Source organism: Xenopus laevis, chromosome 2L (genome assembly GCF_017654675.1).
Source record: "Xenopus laevis strain J_2021 chromosome 2L, Xenopus_laevis_v10.1, whole genome shotgun sequence".
Lineage (NCBI taxonomy): Eukaryota > Metazoa > Chordata > Amphibia > Anura > Pipidae > Xenopus > Xenopus laevis.
This window is the reverse complement of record NC_054373.1, coordinates 36,268,979-36,291,078: the sequence shown is the minus strand read 5'-3', so window position 1 is coordinate 36,291,078 and position 22,100 is coordinate 36,268,979. Positions and strand designations below refer to the sequence as shown.

Genomic DNA, 22,100 nt, shown 5'->3' with positions numbered 1-22,100 from the left:
GACAACACTCTGAGATATAGACTAAATAATCTAGATAGCAAAGGTCAGGCCAGGCTTCATGTGTTGAAGGCCAGAGTCCAGGCCAATGGTCAGGGCTGACAACAAGGTTGCATCCACATGAAGGATCAATAATCGAGAAACCAAGCTAGGCAGGAACATGCGTTCACAGTAGCAGATGATAGTTTGGGCGAACGAGGACTCCAGGAGGTGCCTTTCATATTGGTTCTGGCACTGACAAGCAGAAATAACAGAGGGCACATGCACAGTGGACAAAAGCCCCCGGTTCTCAAGCCTTCTGACACAAAAGTGCCGGCCTGCTGGGCGACAAGCATATCGGACAATTATGTTTCAAACCTTAACTGGTGTCTACCAGTCTACATAGTACCTTGCCTGCTGCTCTCTGAACTTCAAAACCTTCAACAAACCATTTCTGTGCCTTAAATAACATCATATGAGAAGTCTGAACCTCATCTAGATTCAAACATATTTCACTAAACATTCCTATCCTCCAACAAATGATAACATTGCAAAGCAATACTAGCCACTTGTTCCTGTACACAAAAGAAGCTACCAGAAATCTGAGATGACCGTCCAGCTGTCCAGGCTTCCATGCAGCTTTGTCTAATGATATTGTGTCATTTTTAACACCGTTTTACAGTGGCCAAGGATTCATATCTAAGATATTGCAGATGCGGAGTTTTCTGGTCATTGTAAAGCGACATTTATTTGAAGAAACTAAACTGCTGTAGTAAATGACCTGAACATCAAACAATTTGCTCAAGTAATCAATATAAGGGACTGAATGAAACTCAATTCATAGTTCAACCAATAAATATGAATTCCCTATGAAGGAAGAGTAAATTTGACCTCTTGCAGTTCTTACACTTGAGTACTACAGCTTTTGATCCAGCCCTTGTAAATACATACACACACCCACATATATTTAAAATATTTTCAAAAAGAAAATAAAGATACATTTTTCAACTGAAGCCCCAATGCAATATGGTACTTAAACAGAGCTTAGATATTTATTTGACAATATAAATTTCAGAAATTGAAGTGCTTGTATGTATAATATACAGTAAATATATGGTACTGCTCAATAAAGCAGTGCTGGAATGGCAATTACAGGGATCCGTGGCTTGGAAGACTATAGATTACTTTTTAAAATCTTCTCTTTTTTTTAATCAGAAACCCAAAAGTGAAATCAGATGTGTATAAGCAATGTTATGTAACTGCATCTATTAAATATACTTAATTAGAGAATCATGATAAGTTGGGACTGATGGAAGTAAAAGAAAAATCCTTGAAGAGTGCTTGGTAATATTTTGAGCACTTTATTAAAAAAAATAACTACAGTCGTTTGAAAATTATATTCTCCTATTTCATTGGTCTTGTATCAGTTCTACAAAGATACCAACATTCATGTAAATCTTCTAAAGCTAACCATCTGCAATTTTCACCTGTAGACTGCCATCTTTGTCTGTAAGTGCTGTAAGCACATAATATAATGCATTACATACAGTAGATGAAGCAAACCTGAAATATCTGTTACAAAGATATACAGGTATAAGTTATGCTGGACCCCGTTATCCAGAAAGCTCTGAATTATGGGGTGGGCATCTCCGATAGGCTCTAAATAATTCAAAATGTTAAAACATACTGTTTATCCTTTTTCTTCCCACTAGAATGAATGATGCGCCTTTCCCATTGATTGCATTGACATTTGCCACAAAAACATGAAGACACACATAAAATATAATCAAAATTTTCTGAAGCTTCAGATAGACCGGATTTATTAAAGAAAAAAAAATCACAAAAAGTCACATAAATAAAATGGAAAAGTAAAAGCTGGAGAGTTTCTATAGAAGAATCTATAGCCAGAATTTGTCGAATTTGAGTTTTCTCAAACTTGTTTTTACTAGATTTATCAAGTCAATAACTCTTTAAGATTCCAATGAACAATGAGCTCCTACATAAGTCAACGGGAGGTGTATCTTCTACATTCAAGCTATTTTTAGGCAGTCGTATTTGTAAATTTTAATGAAACGACACGATTTTCATTGAAATTAAGTTTTTTTCTGTTCCATTGCTTTCCTATATTCTAACCATTAAGAAAAATACTTGATTGAGTCTAATCATGATTTTTTTCCAGTAATCTAATTTAAAGATATGTAATTAAACTTTCATTTAAAAAACAAGTAAATCTGCTTTTTTAATATGACCTACACCAAGTGGATAGTGTTAACAAATGAATATTTATATATAGTTTTTTATGGTAAATCCTTTCCTAGTCACCTGCTGGGTATTTGGCCGGCTTGGATAGTAATAATGATGCCATATGAAAGAAATATAAAAATACAGAAAGGCCGATTTATTTTGTTCTAGGCCAGGGGTCCCCAAACTTTATTTTACCCCTGAGCCTCATTCATATATAAAAAAGTTGGGGAGCAACACAAGTATGAAAAAGTTCTTGGGGGTGTAACGGCTGTAACTGGTTATTTGGTATCCCCTATATGGACTGGCAGCCTACAGGCGGCTCTATTTGGCAGTGCATCTGGTTTTATGCAACTAAAACTTGCCTCTAAGTCTGGAATTCAAAAATAAGCACCTGCTTTGAGGCCACTGGGAGCAATATCCAAAGGGTTGGTGAGAAACATGTTGCTCTGGAGCCACTAGTTGGGGTTCACTGTTCTAGGCTATCCAACTAAAGGCCAATGGGCCGGATATGGTCAATCATAGGTTTTGTATGGCCCCAGTCTACTTAAAAGATCCATAGACGTCTCTGTATGGCATCATCATTTTAGGTTAATCCAGCACCGAACACATCATGGTGGTCATTTATAAAAGCCAGGCAAAATTGGGCATGAACCCATGGCAACCAATCAGATGATGGTATGGGTTACTGCCCAGGTGCAAATTTACCCAGTGTTTATAAATGAGCCCCACTGTGTGAGAAATAATTGGCCTACTACATGTACAGGTATGGAATCTGTTATCCAGAATGCTCGGAACCTGGGGTTTTCCGGATACCAGATACTTTGGCTCTTCATAACTTAAGTTGACTAGAAAATCAAAATAATAATAAACATTAAATAAACCCAATAGGCTGGTTTTGCCTCCAATAAGGATTAATTATATCTTAGTTTGAATCAAGTACAAGCTACTGTTTTATTATTACAGAGAATAGGAAATCAGTTGGATTATTTGGATAAAATGGAGTGTATAGGAGATGTAGAGCTTTCTGTTTTCTAGATACAGATGTATATTACACAAAGGAATATATTTCTTTGTACCTTCTTCCTAATAGGATACTGTTTAAGACAAAATTAGGCATGATCGCTGGGTGGCCCTTATCTTAATCGCTAATTACTGCCTTAAAGCCTGGAAAGATAAGAAAATGTAGAAGGATATTATAATCATCTGTATTTGTTTGTTTTCTCATTTCCTCCACTTTTCTAGGATAAACAAAGCACTGGACTAAGGGTTGTATCTCATTGACTAAACCATGTCCCTTCTATATACAAAACTAAGCAGACTCTAAATTTCTTGACATGTAATTTTTAGAGAAATTGATAGGTAAGCCGTAAAAATATATCATTTACGGAGTCGACATGAACTGTATGCTTTTTTTTTTTTTTTTTACGGATTTTCCAACTTCTTTCCAATACAATAAAAACATCTGGCTAATGAAATGACACCCCTTGGCTGTACTTTATAATAATGAGTTTGTATATTGTGCAGTGCTGACACATAAAGCAGGGGCCTGTCACTTAGTCAGCGAGTGAAAAATGGGTTTATAGAAAATATCTCAGAGGAAAATATTTCTTATTGATTTAATCTTCCGGCAATTTGTTATTCCTCGGCGATGGCAGAAGTCATAATTTACTGCATGAAGTGTATACAGATTATTACAAATATCTGCTGTTCTGCACCTCGGCCAGCACATTACACCAGCGACGACGCATTGATTTAGAGAAAGCGTAGTGTTTTCAGTTTGTGCATTTGTCACAATCAATGATTTTAACATGTAAGCTTTTTAAAAAAAAAAACGACAGCTGGGCCTATATAGAATTACAATTCCATTTTTTATTTTAAGTACAGGAACAGGACCTGTTACCCAGAAAACCTTTATCCAGAAAGCTCTGCATTACAGGAAGGCTGTCTCCCATTGACTGCATTTCCTTTCTCTCTGTACAGGTACAGGACCTGTTATCCAGAACGCTTGGGACCTGGTGTTTTCCGGATAACGGATCTTTCTGTAATTTTATCTTCATACCTTAAGTCTACTAGAAAATCATATAAACAGTAAATAAACCCAATAAACTGGGTTTTGCTTCTGATAAGGGTTAATTACATCTTAGGTACAAGCCACTGTTTTATTACCACAGAAAAAAAGCAAATGATTTTTTAAAATGTGGATTAATTGATTATAATGGAGTCTATGGGAGACAACCTTTCCGTAATTCTGGATAATGGGTTTCCGAACAATGGATCCCATACCTGTACTACTAAAACCGTACCTTGTACTTGATTCTAGTATTTTAGTAGTAATTAATCTTTGTTGGAGGCAAAACCATCCTATTAAGTTTAATTAATGATTATTAGAAGACTTACAGTATCAGACATTATAGAGATCCAAATTGTAGAAAGACCACTTATTTGGAAAATAAGGTCCCTAGCATTCTGGATAACTGGATAACTGTATCTATCTACTTGTACAAGGAATTCATTGCAAAAGTATCTATGGATCAAACCAAGCAAATGTATATTAGAGTTTCAAACACTCTATGGGTACGGGATGGGTGAGTTTGTTCACCTTGTTTCGCCGCCGAAATGACGCCCATAGACTTGTATGGCGTTGCACACCCAAAAAAAAATTGATCCCCATTAAATTTCGGCAAAACGGGTCAAATTCGTCCAAGCCTATCTATGGGTCATTTATGGATTCCTGGGTGTTCTTGGCTCAGTCAAGAGTTAAGATCTGTATGTTACAAGTCAAGATATACCTCCAATGTCTGAAACTTCACAAAAATAAGCATTCAGACTCTTAGATTAGAATATATCAGGTGTGATTTACATTCACCACTGGCTATATAGAATCAGGGCCGTTCCTGCCATGAGGCAAGGTGAGCACCTTGCCTCAGGCGGCAGTGAACGGCCAGTTACAAGGGGCGGCAAAAAAACGCTTCCTGTAACTTTAAGAGCCGAATTTCCATTTTTTAAACCGGAAATTTGGCTCTGCTAGTGCAGAAAGCGCAGTACGCGCTCATTACACTAGCGATACTGCCCCTTTTGATCCGCTCCGACGCTAAAATTTTCAGTGCGGAGCGGGAGAGGGGGCGGCATCGGCGTTGCTGCCTCAGGCAGCAGCAGCCCATGGATCGCCCCTGTATAGAATCAAATTGGGGTCACTCTGACATATACTAGCATAGGGGAGCTTTAACCTCCTCTGCATTATTATACACACTGCATCTCTATGTCTACATGTACTCCCTAGCAACAGTAATTTAGGTTATAAAAATGACATATTCATCAAAAAAAAAAAAATCTTATTTTTTTCAAGTTTGACAAAACCATCTTGTTTTTTTTTTTCCAGTTTGACCCAGACGGGAAAAAATTCTTCCTGACCCAAACATGGCAACTGGAACAGTCCCTGGATTAACTTTGTGCTAAAAATTCTGGAAACCTGTATTGTTTCACTTGCTAAAAAGCCATCCAACCCTTTCTTCAAGATATCTAATGTATCTGCCAGCACAACTGATTCAGGAAAAGAATTTCTCAATAAATACCCTTCTTCAAAAACTATCCATTCTTCTGATCTCTGCAGATGCCCTCATGTATCAAGAATCTACTTGTGAATAAAGGACCAGAGAGTTTATTATACAGTCCCCTTATATATTTCTATATAGTTATCATAGCTCCCCATTAGCACCTTTTCTTCAGTGTAACATTCCCAGCTTCCCATGTCTTTCTTTTTAACTGTCATAATCAGTAAGGAAGTGAACAGAGCGGCAGCGGGGTGTTATTTTGCAATGGCGACGTGACATGCGGACAGAGAAGTGGGTGGGGGGTGTTGCGGAGGTGTAGGATGGGCATCGGGCCAAGCAATATTGCCTTTGGTGTCAATATTTCTTGGCCCAGCTCTACTTTCCATACCCTTTACCAGCTGAGTTGCCCTTTTTTGCACTCTCCATAATTTTATATAACATTTGAGCGGTGCAGACAAAACTGCACAGAATATTCTAGACGGGGCATTTGCATCGCTTTTAAAAGGGCAAGAATGACCCCCTTCTCTCACAAATCTATTCCTTTTAATAGAACTCAAAACCTTGTTTGCCCTTGCAGCTGCTGACTGGCATTGCTTGCGACAGCCATGTTTATTATGTACAAGGACCCCAAGGTCATTCTCCATAATGGATTTGCCTTGTGCAGTACAATTAAGGGTATAAGTGGCTTGGATATTCTTCCATCCCAGGTGCATGACCTTACATGTATCAACATTGAATCTCATCTGCCACTTCGCCGCCCACATTGCCAGTTTGTCAAGATCCTGGGTGGAATTAAGTGGACTGCATAATCTTATGCCATCCACAAACACTAATCCATTAACCCCAATGCCCTATCCCATGTCGTTAATGAACAAATGAAATAAAAGTGGTCTCAATACAGAATCCTGCAGGACCCCCACTAAGAACCTTACTCCAAAAGAGAATGTACTACTGACAACATATAAGTTGATATAACTCTACCTGTCTCATTTTTTAAAGGGCAGCCCTGAATACAGGCCAGTCCCATGAGCATTACAATTCAGCCATTCACCTCTGAAGCCAAACCACATTTAAATGAAAGTCACATTGGGCAGTCTGTCACATATCCAGTAACATCGTCAGCATGAGGCCAGATATATCTCTAAAACTATCGTGGCATGGATTAAATCCATTAAATATATCATCTTTAGCTTGAAACAGACATATACGGGTATGGGATCCGTTATCCAGAAACCCATTATACATAAAGCTCTTAATTTATGGGAAGGCCATCTCCCATAGCCTCCCTTTTAATCAAATAATTCAATATTTTAAAAGTGACTTTCTGTTATAATGAAACAGAACCTTGTACTTGGTGGTAGCTAGGATAAAATTAATGATTAGGATGTAAAACAACCATATTGGGTGTAATTAATGTTAACTCCATTATAATCAAATAATCCAAATCTTTAAAAATGATTTCCTTTTTCTCTGTAATAATAAAACAGCACCTTGTACTTGATCCAAACTAAGCTTTAATTAATCCTTATTGGAAGCAGAACCAGCCTATTGGGTTTATTTAATGTTTACATGATTTTCTAGTAGACTTAAGGTATGAAGATCCAAATTACTGAAAGATCCATTATCCGGAAAACCCCAGGTCCTGAGCATTCTGGAGCATACCTGTATACTGTATGTATTATTCTAATATACTGGAAAAATATGAGTAATATCAAACACTAGAAAACCAATCCAATACACACTTTTCAAAAAAAAGTGACATGACAAGAAGAATTGGTGCGGCAAACAAACACTAAAGTATGCAGACAAGAAAAGTCTCGAGATTAACGTGTCTTTCAGAGTTCTCATTCATACAGTGCATCTCACTCCAGATGAAAGGAGAATGAAGAATGGAATAACTGTATTTGATAACTCCTGAAAGTATTTCACAGAAGTGAGCGAAAACATTTCCAACCGATTGTAACTCTTTTGTAATGGCCTTTCAGCTTGTCTTTTAAGCCAGATCAGTACATATTTCAGCGAACAAGAGAAGTCGGATTTAATTTCCGCCGCTTCTGAGGGTGTTTGTGTATAATGAAATCCATTAAATACCAGCCCCTGTTTACATTAGTAGAACAGCATGCCACAACAAGCCACCATGTGTCAGGATCAAACATAGAGACATCTGCTGGTGCCTTTATTGACGAATATGAAATATAAATACAGTAGAACCCCCATTTTATGTTTTTCAGGGGACCAGAAAAAAATGGTGTAAAATCCAGGAAAATGTAAAATCAGGGAAATGTATTATGCATAATATATACAGTAGGTGGGACCACAAAACAACAATGTAAAATGAGGGGGAACTTAAAATCAGGGATGTAAAATGGGGGTTCTACTGTATATATATATATATATATATATATATATATATATATATATATATATATATATATATATATATATATATATACTGTATATACAGAACAACATTATTTAACCCTACCTCAGACCTGGCGGTAAGTCAAATTAAGTCAAACAACTCAACAATGTTTCTACGCACCTTTTTCTATGGAGGTTTTTCTGAACTTTTTATAGCTTTTACATTGGCACCTATTTCCAGACTTATTTCCAAATTTTCACTCCTTAAAGCCCCCTATACACGGGGCCGATAAAAGTTGCCGACAGACTGAGTCGGCAGCTTATTGGCCCATGTGTGGGGCCATCTGACGGCTTCCCCAGATCTCGATTGGGCAGGTTAAAAAATCCCGTCGTATCGCAGGCCGAATCTGTGCGTTTATGCGGTCCCGTGATCCGACCGCCCGTATGGGATGCATTATGATCCGATCGTTGGGCCCTAGAGCCCACAATCGCCCGATATCGCCCACTTCAATGTGGGCATGTCAGGGAGAGATCCGCTTGTTTGGCGACATTGCCAAACAAGTGGATCTCTACCTCTATGGCCACCTTTAGCTACATGTTCTAATGAGCAAGGACCCTTTGTGTGGTGGGGCCCTGGGCACCAGTTTTTTTTTAAACTTCTGGGGGGGGGGCAAGTTTTTTACATGGATATTTAAGGGGGGCCGTAGCCATAAATTTTCTTATAATGTGGGGGGGGGGCTGGCAACCAATTTTTTTCCCCATGTGGGGTCCTAGCCACCAATATTTTTAATGGGGGCCCTGACCACAATTTTTTTTTATGGGGGGCCCTGACCACAAATGTTTTTTTTAATTGGGGGGCCCTGACCACAAATGTTTTTATGGGGGGCCCTGACCACCAATATTTTTTTATTAACATGTGGGAACCCTAGCCACCAATGTTTTTTTTTTTTGTTTTTTTTTTTAATGTGGTGGGTGGACCTGTGGGGTGGGGAGGGCAGACCTGTAGGTGGAGCCTGTGGTGGGCGCAGCCCAGGGGGCCCAGGACATTTTGTCGTATGATGCTCACGCCCGGGGGCAAGGAGGTTTAAGCTGAAGGCAGGAAGTCTGATACAGAAGCCCATGTGTACCCAATAGAAGGAAAGAAATGTTGTGTTTCTTTTGACAGGGGACTCAGAGTAACATTACTTTGAGGGTTTACTGGCATATTTAGTTGGACCTTTCTGATAAGCCTTACTTAGTTTTAAACGTTCCTTCTCCTTTAACTTACTGGTATAATAACATCAGAGATGTCGTTTAGTAACATTATACATTTATAAAGTAACAGGTTGAGTGTATTTTTCTAGTTTAGAAATCCACAAGAATTAATCCTCCACTGGCAATAATATAAATTGTAGGAAGGGAAACATAACCCATCACTTCAGGTTTGTGAAATATCATGAAGTTTCCCCACTATATAACTAGGGGATACTGCCCAAAGCTGAAGCGACTGGTATGTTTCCTCACTGGCGATTTTACATTATTGCCAGATATAAGGAAACTAGGGACATTTTGTGGCCTATGGTAGCGCAGATTTATCATGGGCAACAAAACATCCCATGTGCCAGGGCCCTGCGTTTTATTTTATCATTGGGGCAGGGATTGATGCAAATGATGCATAAACTCTGAAAAGCACCTCAGAAAATGTTAGCAAAAAAGGCAAAAAAAACCAGTTGGCCTGCACTCCCCAGGCTCCACTCACCAGGTGCATGTCAGATAGGTAATGTCTGTGGCATTTTCCTTAGTATTACAATTCAAAAATGTGCCAAAGGATACTGACGCACTCTGGGTTCAATATCAAAAACATATCAATGTTTAATGGTCAAGGTTCAACAGGAAGACGTTCCTCTCTGACACTGAAATGTTGACCTTTAATCATATGATATGTTTTTGATATTGAACCCAGACAGAATCAAGATTCCTTGCCAAATTTTTGAATTCACATAAATAAAGAATAATAACTAGAGATGAACTAAATTTTTTGCCAGGGATATCATACAAAGGAAATTTGACACTGGTTAAAATTTCACCACCAAAAAATATGCGCAATGTATTTTTCGTTAAAAAAAAGTCACCCTAAAAAGAAAATGCACATTGTAATTTTCCCTGGAAAAGTCACTGTGAAAGCATTCCCATGTATTCTGTGGGGAAAAAAGTTTCACAAAAAAACACCAATTGACTCCAATGTATTTTGCACAAAAATTGTGCAAAAAAAAAACAATTACTTGCATTTCTGCAAAAATGTTTGCAGCTTTGTGGATTTTTGAAACTTTTTGGATGAAATTGGACAGATTTGCTGATCGCTAATAATAATCATATTAATTTACTTTTTTAAAATGTGCACTGGATGCTTGTTTTTGCTTGTTTTGGGGGGTGAAGGAGGAGCAGATAAACGGATAAATCGCTAAATAATAAAGAGGATGAATAGTTGCGTGCTGAATCAATGATAAGAAAGAATTATGGGCCTTTAGAATGTAATATGTATATAATGAATAGATTATTCCTATACTTAATTGTTATTAATTGCCAGTTCTTTACATACTTATCTTTGTCCTGATGTTATTTCTGTGTATATTTATTATTTGATTTGACTTCCCCGTGTATACTTTTATATATATATATTGTACTTTTATGCACTGTACAGCAATACGGCTCCTTAACAATGCTTTATAAATAAAGTCATACATACATACATACATACGAATAGTAAAAGGCCTGAAGTTAGCACAAAGGTCAAGTGAGTTAATGTGTTTGTCACATTATAAGACTAGTGACATTAGCCGGACTAGATAAACAGTTTGGTGCAACACAAATGGTCACAGGCAAATGGCCTCTTGGCCCTTGGGGGTGGGTGGGAGAACTCACTTGCCATTTACATGCTGGTCATTTGAAAGATCAGCCATAATAGAAAGTACAGCAGCTCAGCTACGAAACCCTTAACACGGCTGAATTTTCAGCAAGGCTTCATGTAAAACAAACTTCCACTGTTAGGTGCCACTTGTTTGTGTGTGTCTAAGCTACACATAAGCCCTCAGTAGTGATGGATGAATTTCTCCCGTTTCCTTTGCCGAAAAATTCTCGAATTTTTCCACAAAATTCATGAAACGGCAAAAAAAAAATCGAAAAACTCGAATTTTGCAGCTCGCGTCACTTTTGACGCCAGCGTTAAAGTCAATGGACGTCCGACTAGTGTTGACACGCAACGGTTTTGACGCTGTTGAATTTTTTGCCGACTAATTTTCTCTGGAGTTTCACGAATTCGCACCTGGCAAATTTATTCGCCCATCACTAGCCCTCAGCTCTCACATTTCAAAGGTTACAAATCACCTACCAGGACCACCACTATTAAATTGATTCAAATTCAGTATAGAAAATCATGCCTAACTGTATATAGTCAATAAATATAAATAATTATGGACCTCCGATATCATGAGCATCTCAAAGGCACCATATTGCAGTCTCATAGACATGCATTTGTACAATATCAACCATAACATCATTTAAAGCAGGCAGATTTTAGGATGTACAAATCATGATATTTTATTTACTGAAGCAATCTTCATTGCTCATTTATCCTCATATATTGACTTTATGCATCTATTCTTCTATATCTGTACTAGTTCCTACAACTCAAGGTTAAGCCACAATGTAGGTATTGGAGGGATTTCACCAAAAGCTACCAAATACAGTTTCCTCTATCAGAGCCGGACTAGTAATAGGCAGATGAGGCACATGCCTAAGGTGCAACGATAGGGGTCACTGGGCCAATACTTACAGTGGGCTCCAGTAGGCCTGTAGGCTGCAGTTTCCAGAAGAAGAAGTAGACCATGGTTGACGGGGGCCAACTGGATTTTTTCCTAGTCCGACCCTGCCTGCTCTCTTGACCCCACTGGTACTTGTCACCTTTCATTTCCTCTGCAGCACATAGGGGGCAAGGTTTCTAGCCAGGGTAACTAGCTTAGCCTGCTAGAAGAGGCCCAATTCATTGCAACTTCATTGCATTTGATTCACTAGGCACAAGTCTGCCATGCTGATTGACCCCCCCCCCCCATTCTGGGAACCCTGGAGCTTCCTCAAGGTCCAGGGTGGTGGTAGCCCCAGGATGAACAGACTACCAGGATGAACAGACTAGCAAGGAACTGCAGGACGCAAGTAGCTCACTGAATGGCGCCAATATGTGCTTTTCACTGTGTCTATTTAAGAATCCGCACATGCAGGTGTGTAAGTAATTGACCCCTTAAATATTGACATTGATGCAGAGCAAGTGGATTTTCCTAAATAGCTTATAAGCGTCACTATACACTTGCATGTTCCTGAGGAACTGTGCTCAGTGCAACTCAACATGTAGGCTGGTTGGATGAAGTGTAGGGGTTGTCTCTTCTAGTGCTAAATCTGGAGAGTCCCTTCCAGCTATTTTTGAACTGATCAGGCCCCCAGTAATCACATCCCTTCATCCATTATAAGGGCAATACAACACAAAAGACAAAAGGAAGGCTTTGGAAGGAAACCAGGATGCCAAAGACAATGAAACAATTAAAATAATTACAGCTACAATTTTGAATATTTAGGCAACTATAATGGGGAGAATTAATTTCCAGTGGTTCTTTAATGCTGATGTACCATATATGTAATTCTAAGATTCTCTAAGATATTAACTTAACTTTTTTAATTTTTTTTTCCTCAAAATAGTTTAACGACAGTGTGATGAAAAAAACACCCACAAATAAAACCTCTCCTAACAGAGATGGTGATGATTTCTCCTGATTAATTGGTTGTAACGGGCCTCCCAAAGACTAACCTGGACCTTGATGCCTCTGCCCATCTTGATGACTCAAATTACAATATCATGCACTTTAATTCTATAATGCCACAGACTCAGAGTGACAATAGCCCTGGAAAGCATATGTTTAAATACTTCTTTATGCAGATTCTATTTTTTCTTCTTTTTTTTTTAGTTGAACCAACTTTCACCCTTGAAGTTCCAACCTTTAGCCATGGTCCTCTTAGGTCATAACAAAAATCCAGATATAGTAAAACACTGGTGTATCAGCCATTCAGCCATAATTCAAGAATATCTAGGGAAGCCAATAGATGTTCACCCCAACTACAACCTTCTAGCTGAGCTTTCAGAGCTATCTAGAAGAGTAAATAGACATTAGTGCTAAGCTAACTGTAACTGGCCTCCTAAATGAATGTTCAATTTATTTTCAAGGCAAGACGAGCCAAATATGTTCCAAAGCAGAATAATTGCGGTTTCTTTTTTTGAATGGGGGGTAGGGTTTAGGTTAAAGGTCAAAGGAAGTCAATAAAGGCACTGACAGCAATCTGTTGTTTAGCAGAGACAAACCCTAATAAGTGTTGGGCTATTAAGATGTTTGATGGATTGAATTCTCTTGTTGAGATATATTTTTGTATTTGGACACCTTATCTGCTCTTTCAGGGTCAGGGCACACAGGCAGATTCGGGGAGATTAGTCGCCCGTTGACAAATCTCCTTTTCTTCAGGGCGAATAATCTCCCCGAACTGCCTCCCCTGCCTTTCCGTCGGCTAAAAAATCGGATCGATTTGTTTCCCGAAGTTGAGGTGGGCAAAGATGCTAAGCATGACAAAGCACCATGTAATCAATAAGCATATAAATAAAGGTTCCATAGACAGGTCCCTATTTGATGGATGGAATACCTCAATCCAAAAATTCATGTTTTTAGAAAAAAAAAAGAAAACGCTCTTCCTGGGGGGAAAAAAACAATCATCACTAGTACTTCACGTGTTCCAAAACAGATATGGACATGTACCAGGTGTGGCTTGTGTTCTTTTATCATTAGCGGTGAAGGCCTCTGTCAGAAAGAGATCATTCTTAATGTTTCAGGATCAAATTGGCTGAGATCTAAGCTTTTCCTATATAAAAGCAAAGGATTCAGAAATCTCAGCTGGCAAGCACATGCCTGTTACTGATCTGAAACTTTTCCATGAAACAATCCTCCCACATGAGACAAAGCACCAAGACATGTTTAATGAGTAGACTGCTTTCTGGCACTACTACGGAATGACTGTTTGCAAGATCCTTCAAACTCATTACCACCACAGGTGTCCTAAGGCGGTGGCGCTCGCTCAGTGGATTGGCACTTGCTGGTCAAAATCATTGAACTTCATTGAGAAACAACAAAAGTAAACCAATCTGTACTTGGACCTTATAAGCACACGCCCTCAGCTGTACATCTGAAACCCAGAGATGAGTACTAATTTATAGGACTTCTAAAATCTAGGAAACGCTGGAAGCAAAATGTGACTTTGTTTCCAAGAATACGGTTTTTGCATATGCAAATAGGGTGTGGGATCTAAGCTCTACGGAAAGCTGACCGTAACCTTTGAATAATTATCCCCTTAGGGGCTTCAGCACATGAGGAGTCTTAATTGTAAATATCTGGCAATGGAAACCTCTAGACATAGCATTCGCATGAACAGACCTCTGGCTCTGCTAACACACTTTGATGCTGTAATACAGTGCCATCATCCTATATAACAGGAGCAGTTCATATTTGCTCTTAGAAAAAGGGGTACAGTGAACCCTTAAAGAGGTGGTTCACCTTTACCTTAACTTTTAGTATGGTATTGAATGGCTAATTCTAAGCAACTTTCTCATTAGCATTTATTTTGTCTGTTTAATAGTTTTTTAATTATTTGCCTTCTTCTGACTGTTCTCAGCTTTCAAATGGGGGTCACTGACCCTATCTAAAAAACATATGCACTGCAAGGCTACAAATGTATTGTTATTAGGGATGCACCGAATCCAGGATTCTGCCTTTTTCAGCAGGATTTGGCCGAATACTTGTGCCTGGCCGAACCGAATTCTATTTTGCAGAATGGGCAATTTTTTTTTCCACTTTCCCTCCCCCCTAATTGCCGATTCGGTTCGGTATTCGGCCGAATTTTCCACGAAGGATTCAGCCGAATACCGAACCGAATCGGAATCCTAATTTGCATGTGCAAATTAGGGGCGGGAAAGTTGGAAAAAAATTGCCCATTCTGCAAAATAGAAATCGGATTCGAAAATAGTGGATTTGGTGCATCCCTAATTGTTATTGCTTCTTTTAATTACTCACCTTTCTATTTAGACCCTCTCCTATTCATATTGTCTCTTATGCATGGTTGGTAAGGTCATTTTAACCCTAGCAATCAGATCACTGAAATTATAAACTGGAGAGCTGCTGAATAAAAAGCTAAATAACTCAAAAAGCAAACATAATAAAAGAAATGAAAACCAAATTGTCTCAGAATAGCACTCTCTACAGCAGTGATCCCCAACCAGTAGCTCGTGAGCAAAATGTTGCTCTCCAACCCCTTGGATGTTGCTCCCAGTGGCCTCAAAGCAGGTGATTATTTTTTAAATTCATGGTTTGGAGACAAGTTTTGGTTGTATAAAAACCAGTTGTAATGCCAAACAGAGTCTCCTATAGGCTGTCAGTCCTCATAGGGGCTACCAAATAGCCAATCACAGTCCTTATTTGGCTACCCATGAACTATTTTCATGCTAGTGTTGCTCCCCACCTCCTTTTACTTCTGAATGTTGCTCACGGGTTCCAAAGGTTGGGGATCCCTGCTCTACAGCATACTTCAAGTTAGTTTAAAGGTGAATACCCCCCTTATTAGAGCAATACTTTACTTATGTGCACAATCGTATTGCTTAGTTGGTTTCATAGAAAAGAGGTGATAAAATGCTGAGCAGCTATGATCTATGGGCAGTGCCCTATCTGCTATACAGTAGTGCAAGGCATACTAAGCACAGCAAGCGAGCGCAGAGTTCTTGCAGTGAAAGAAGAGTAAGGGAGGTGCCAGTAGACAACCTCCTGTGATGTTGTTAAAGTCTATAAAGAAAGACCTTACTCTGTAGGCTGCACTACAGCTTGCTTCCAGTCTAGGCAATGTCCAGGAGTGTAATGGGAAACATACTGCTGCAACACTCACAGGAGAGTGAACTGCTCAGGGTGCTGCAGGGGTTAGAATAAAGAGGGTTGCTCATACATTTTTGGTGACTTTCTCACCTAAACAAGGCTAATAAAACAAATGGGGCTAGCCAGCACTCAAAGGGCCAAAACAAATAAAGCAAATATGTATTTGTAGAATTTAAAACTTACACATCTCCATGGGCCCTGCTCATTTCATGCCCTACAGGCACTTAGTCATAGGCTTTCTTGAGCACTTTCTCTCCTAACCCCAGCCCACACAGGACAGCACAGAGTGTTTTATCAAACATATATCAAGAAAAGTCATTGTGTTTGGGTGCTTAGACTAAAGCTCCCCAAAGACGCGACGATTCTTCTTGCCGAACAACCAATCCTTCTAAATTATCGTGCGGTTAGTGGGATTCGAACGATCGTACATCTTACGATTTTTCGCCCGACATCTGTCAGGAAATTGATCGGCCAGGTCAAAAAATCTTTGTCGGTCCCAGTGCAATCTATCTATGTTAGCAGGGCCAAGCAGGCAGCTCCCCTTTCTTTTCTTGGCAAATTGGTCTTTCTAGTTCGTACTAGATCGTACGATCATTCCGAGAAAATCGTGGTCTCACGATGAAGATCGGATCTTTTAAAAATCTCAACATCTATGGCCAGCTTAAGAGGAGGGTTGACTTGCCACTGTATCAGCATAAGATAAACCATGAAGTGACCCATAACTGTTCTCTGACCAGTACTAAGAACTATAATCTATATCTGCTCAGAGTAGGTGACAAGGTCTCCCCAACTCTTTCCATAGCACTGATAATATTGATACAGCAACGCTCGGAGTGTCTGGAGTGACATTTTCAATGTACAGGAGAAAACCCTAAAACTGCCATCTATATAGGCACTTCTTCCCAGTAACACCAGAAGTAGGAAATGTACCTTATTCTTTCTATATCACATTTAGAATAATATGCCACTTATCTTTTTTTATGAAAACAGCATGCAACGTGGATACAAAAATAGCAAGATAAAGGCACAAAACTCAATCAAAAAAAAAAACGACAGTATTACTGCAGTTTTCACGGTTTATCAGTCGAAATAACAAAGTACGGGTATGGGATCCGTTATCCAGAAAGCCCTGAATTACAGAAAGGCTGTCTCCCATAGACCATAGACTCCAGTCCCCCATTGACTCCCAACTAAGATATAATTGACCCTTACTGGAAGCAAAACAATCCTATTGGGTTTAATTAACATTTACATGATTTTTAAGTAGACTTATGGTATGGGGATCCAAATTATGGAAAGATCCCTTATCCGGAAAACCTCAAGTCCTAAGCATTCTGGCTTATAAATCATATAGCTGCATATAATATCTCTTTATTGCATACACTCATTAAAGCAGTGAGCTTGACTGTTAAATGGGATTATTATTAAAGAAATACAAGTATTTTTACCATTTTCCGAGTTTGGCTACTGGTAAACCTTATCCTGAGCATTCTGGATAACAGGTCCCATTCCTGTACATACTTTAAGCTGTCCATCACATTGAACCTCCCCAGCTATGCTCAGATGCTCAGAACTACTGTGCTCTTAGCACTGTACCAGAATAGCAAGCTTAGTTTACAAACAAGCAGAAGGATATGTTATAAATATCAGGTATTAGCAAGACTTGCAAAGCAACAATGCCACCCATTTCATATGCAATGTTCTGCTCGGTGCATTCTAATGCTGGCTGATCAATGACGTCCCCGAGGCTGATCCCTATCATCTTTATGGCCATTTTCCCTCACTTTTATGACTTCAGCATGCTGCTACACACCGCAATTATGGCATTTGTCACTGTAAAAAGCACAACAGGTGTCACACTTCCGCGAAAATATTTCTGCCACCAACACCGTGATGTATGTGAAAAAAGTGACCTACGTTCAGTAATACTGTACATAAGTGGTATAAATAGCAGGGGACGTTTAACTCATTGTATGCCTGGCTAAGTCTCCCAATGAACTACACTGCCACACTGTTTGGTGATATCATATTGTATTAAGTTTTGGATTCATCTCCTGCCTTGTGCTTCTTGTACTAAAGTTAAAAATAAATTTCTTTTCTTTTACTTGAGCTGGTACATAGGGCAATGGAGTCACTAGACAAGGAAACCTTGGATTATTGCCAAGGAATTATTCTTTGTAACCAAAGTGCAAGCTCTATGGGGCTCAGTGTTTAGCATTGCAGCTCTGGGGTTCTGAGTTCAGCTCTGACCTGGGCATGAGTTTGTTCCTGCACTCAATCCAAAAACATACAGGTGGGTTACCTGACTCCTGATAAAATTGTCCCTAATGTGATAAAGTTGCCTGGGGGTAATGACTGATGTGAATTATGTATAATCTCTAAAAAAAAACCCTGTTTATAAACCCTAAGGGTCAGGGCACACAGGCAGATTAAGGGAGATTAGTCGCCCATCGATTGGCTGACGAGGTAACTTCGGGCGACTTCGGAATACGAATCGTTCTGCGTACCATCCCTCCGGCAATTTACATTTTAGCCAGTGGGAAGCCAGGGGAGGCAGTTCGGGAGATAAGTCGCCCCGAAAAAGAGATTTGTCACCGGGGCGACTAATCTCCCTGAATCTGCCTGTGTGCCCTGACCCTTAAAGCAGATAGGTAAGGGAGCCATCCACATAATAAATAGATAGATAGATAGATAGATAGATAGATAGATAGATAGATAGATAGATAGATAGATAGATAGATAGGTCTGCAGCTCCTCTACCTTGGACAGGAGGAAACTTCGGGCGACTTCAGAAAACGAATCGTGACATCCCGCTGCCGATGTACATTCTAGCGGGCAGGGGAGGCAGTTCGGGGACATTAGTCGCCCCGAAGAAGAGGAGATTTGTCTCTGGGCGAGTAATCTCCCCGAATCTGCCTGTGTGCCCTGACCCTTAAAGCAGATAGGATAGGGAGCCATCCACATAATATTTATATATATAGGTCTGCAGCTCCTGTACCTTTGACAGGAGGAAACTTCCGGCGACTTCGGAACACTAATCGTGACATCCCGCTGGGGATTTACATTCTAGCGGGCAGGGGAGGCAGTTCGGGGAGATTAGTCGCCCCGAAGAAGAGGAGATTTGTCTCTGGGCAACTAATCTCCCCGAATCTGCCTGTGTGCCCCTCAGTGCAGAGCTGCTCCATATCACTGGTTCTCTAATTCTGGGAGGGAAAGAGTTGATGAAAAGGAGAACTAATATGGCTAGTAGCTAATGCTGAAAAAAGCAGAGACTTGCATAAAAAAAGTGTAATTTCTCTGAAATCATAAAAAAAAAAAAAAATCCAAGTGTAAATGATTACTGGAGGAATTTTTGGCCAGTTCAGTGCAAGTTGATATAAGTGCATGCTGACTGATCTATATGGACTGGGCACTACAGTATTGGGGGTCCTTCTATCTTGAATCAGTGTAATGGGGCAGTTACTGATAACCATTCTGTATGAGAAACATATTATCAGCAGGGAGCACAGTGATGATGCCCAGTACCTGGATCTAAGTCTAATTCAATCATTGAATCATGATGAACAGCAGCCCCAGAGAGGGGTAGTTATAGTTCAATGGCAGCAGGATGGCAACTCACTGGACATATCTGCTACACATTAAAGGTATATAAATAAAAGCAGCGCTAAAGGTCGAGTATTGCGCTCGGGCTGTACCTGGAAGTGCTTGAAGTAGGCAGAGATGCGCGTGATGTGCAGACTCAGACACCTGGACGTGCATCTGGCTCTGTAGATACTCAGCGCGGAGAGCGACTCGTCCTGTTTGCGGGAAGACGCAGCGACAGCAGAAGCAGAAGCGCATCGGCTCCCCCACCACAAGGTAATCCACAGGATAAAGGTCAGGAGAGACCAAGAACCTCGCTCCCTCAGCCACATGTTGTGCAGCGGATGAATAAGGAAAATGAATGGCCTGGCTGGGATCAATGTGCCTCACATAGGCTGCAGCGCTGGGGAAACTAAACAAGAAAGTTCAATCTTGCAACTCTATTTGGTTCTAAGTGTCGCCCTCTCCCTCCTCCTCCTCCTGCTGCTGCTGCTGATTCTGCTGCTCCCCTCACCACTCCTCTCCGGGCTGCTCAGCGGGCTGTGGGTGGGACCGGCCTGACAGCGGCTCCTTTCATTGGTCGGGGGAAGGCGATGAGTGACAGGCGCTTGGTGGGCAGCTGGAGCGCGACATTAGAGGGGAACGGGGCGCAAAGTTCCTATAAAATACACGAGAACTAAAGGCAGATGGATAGGGAGAAATCTGTAGGGTGCCACCAGGTAGATTGACAGCTGCTGGACTCTCATTCCTGCTGGAAGGATGGATCTATTACAAAACTCAGCTAATGTGGGAAAATGTGGGAATGTAGAAGAATGTGGTTATTAAAGGGATACCGTCATGGGAAAACATGTTTTTTTTCTTCAAAATATACCAGTTAATAGTGCTACTCCAGCAGACTTCTGCGCTGAAATCCAATTCTCAAAAGAACAAACAGATTTTTTTATATTCAATTTTGAAATCTGACATGGGGCTAGACATATTGCAGTTTCCCAGCTGCCCCCAGTAATGTGACTTGTGCCTGCATTTTAGGATGGAACTACTTTCTGGCAGGCTGTTATTTTTCCTACTTAATGTAACTGAATGTGTCTCAGTGGGACTTGGCTTTTACTATTGAGTGTTGTTCTTAGATCTTCCAGGGAGCTGTTATCTTGGAGCTGCTATCTGGTTACCTTCCCATTGTTCTTTTTTTAGGCTGCTGGGGGAGGGGAGGAAGGGAGGGGTGATATAACCTCAACTTGCAGTACAGCAGTAAAGAGCGACTGAAGTTTATCAGAGCACAAGTCACATGACTGGAGGCAGCTGGGAAACTGACAATATGTCTAGCCCCATGTCAGATTTCAAAATTGAATATAAAAAACTCTGTTTGCTCTTTTGAGAATTGGATTTCAGTGCAGAATTCTGCTGGAGCAGCACAATTAACTCATGCATTTTGAAAAAAAACATGTTTTCCCATGACAGTATACCTTTAAGAGAATGTATAGATTTTAAGGCTCCACTGAAAGCTTCATGCAGAAGGAGACATATTAATTAAAGGCACTAAACTCTATATTCTCTCTTGATTTATTTGCACCACCTAAATGGTATCTTTTTATTTTAAAAGAAACTTGTCAAAGAAAGAGAGAGAGAGAGAGTGTGTAGATGTGATAGATAAAGACAAATTTGGCAGCATTTGCGCCTAGTGGTTTGTATTGTATATGGCCATTTACAGTGCCAACATAGCCCCGCCATCAGCACTGGACTGGGATTCAAAATACAGCAGAACCTGCATTTTATTATTTTCAGAGGACCAGAAAAAAAATGGTGTAAAATTTCAGGAAAATGTAAAATGAGGGAAATGTATTGTGCATAATATATAGGTGGCACCACAAAACAACAATGTGAAATGAGTTAAAATCAGTGGATGTAAAATTGAGGTTCCACTGTAGGCCCTTGCATTTCAAGTAGGGATGCACCGAATCCAGGATTCGGTTCGGGATTCGGCCAGGATTTTTTCAGCAGGATTCGGATTCGGCTGAATCCTTCTGCCTGGCCGAACCGAATAATTTGCATATGCAAATTAGGGGTGGGGAGAGAAATCGCGTATAATATAATGACTTCCACCAAGTACAGAAGGTTCTTTGAGCAATTTAGGAAGGAAATATTGTACCGGCCAAATAGAACTACATGATGTGGCAGCTTGGCTCCTGTTAATGCTACTCCCTAGGCAAGAACACTGCTTATATGTGTATTCTGCACACAATATATGATATATTTCTGTTATTAACCAATTAAGTATATCTGGGGTGGAAAATGTAAAAATCCCCACTAGAATAACAATACAGTTATTATCTATCGGCAATGAGTTAACAGCTTCACTCACAAATGATACCAGCTCCATATATATAGAGAGGGAAATTGCCAT

At 39.9% G+C, this 22,100-nt stretch overlaps 1 protein-coding gene across 1 annotated transcript in view; it reads right to left on the bottom strand.

The window, feature by feature from the left end:
* anos1.L (anosmin 1 L homeolog) overlaps positions 1-20,201 on the bottom strand; it is a 129,113-nt gene extending 108,912 nt beyond the window's left edge. Inside the window, exon 1 of the mRNA XM_018246158.2 lies at positions 19,813-20,201. Coding sequence (XP_018101647.1) covers positions 19,813-20,031 — 219 coding nt within the window. The 5' untranslated portion in view covers positions 20,032-20,201. The remainder of the gene's footprint in view (positions 1-19,812) is intronic.
* Positions 20,202-22,100: the final 1,899 nt, after the last annotated feature.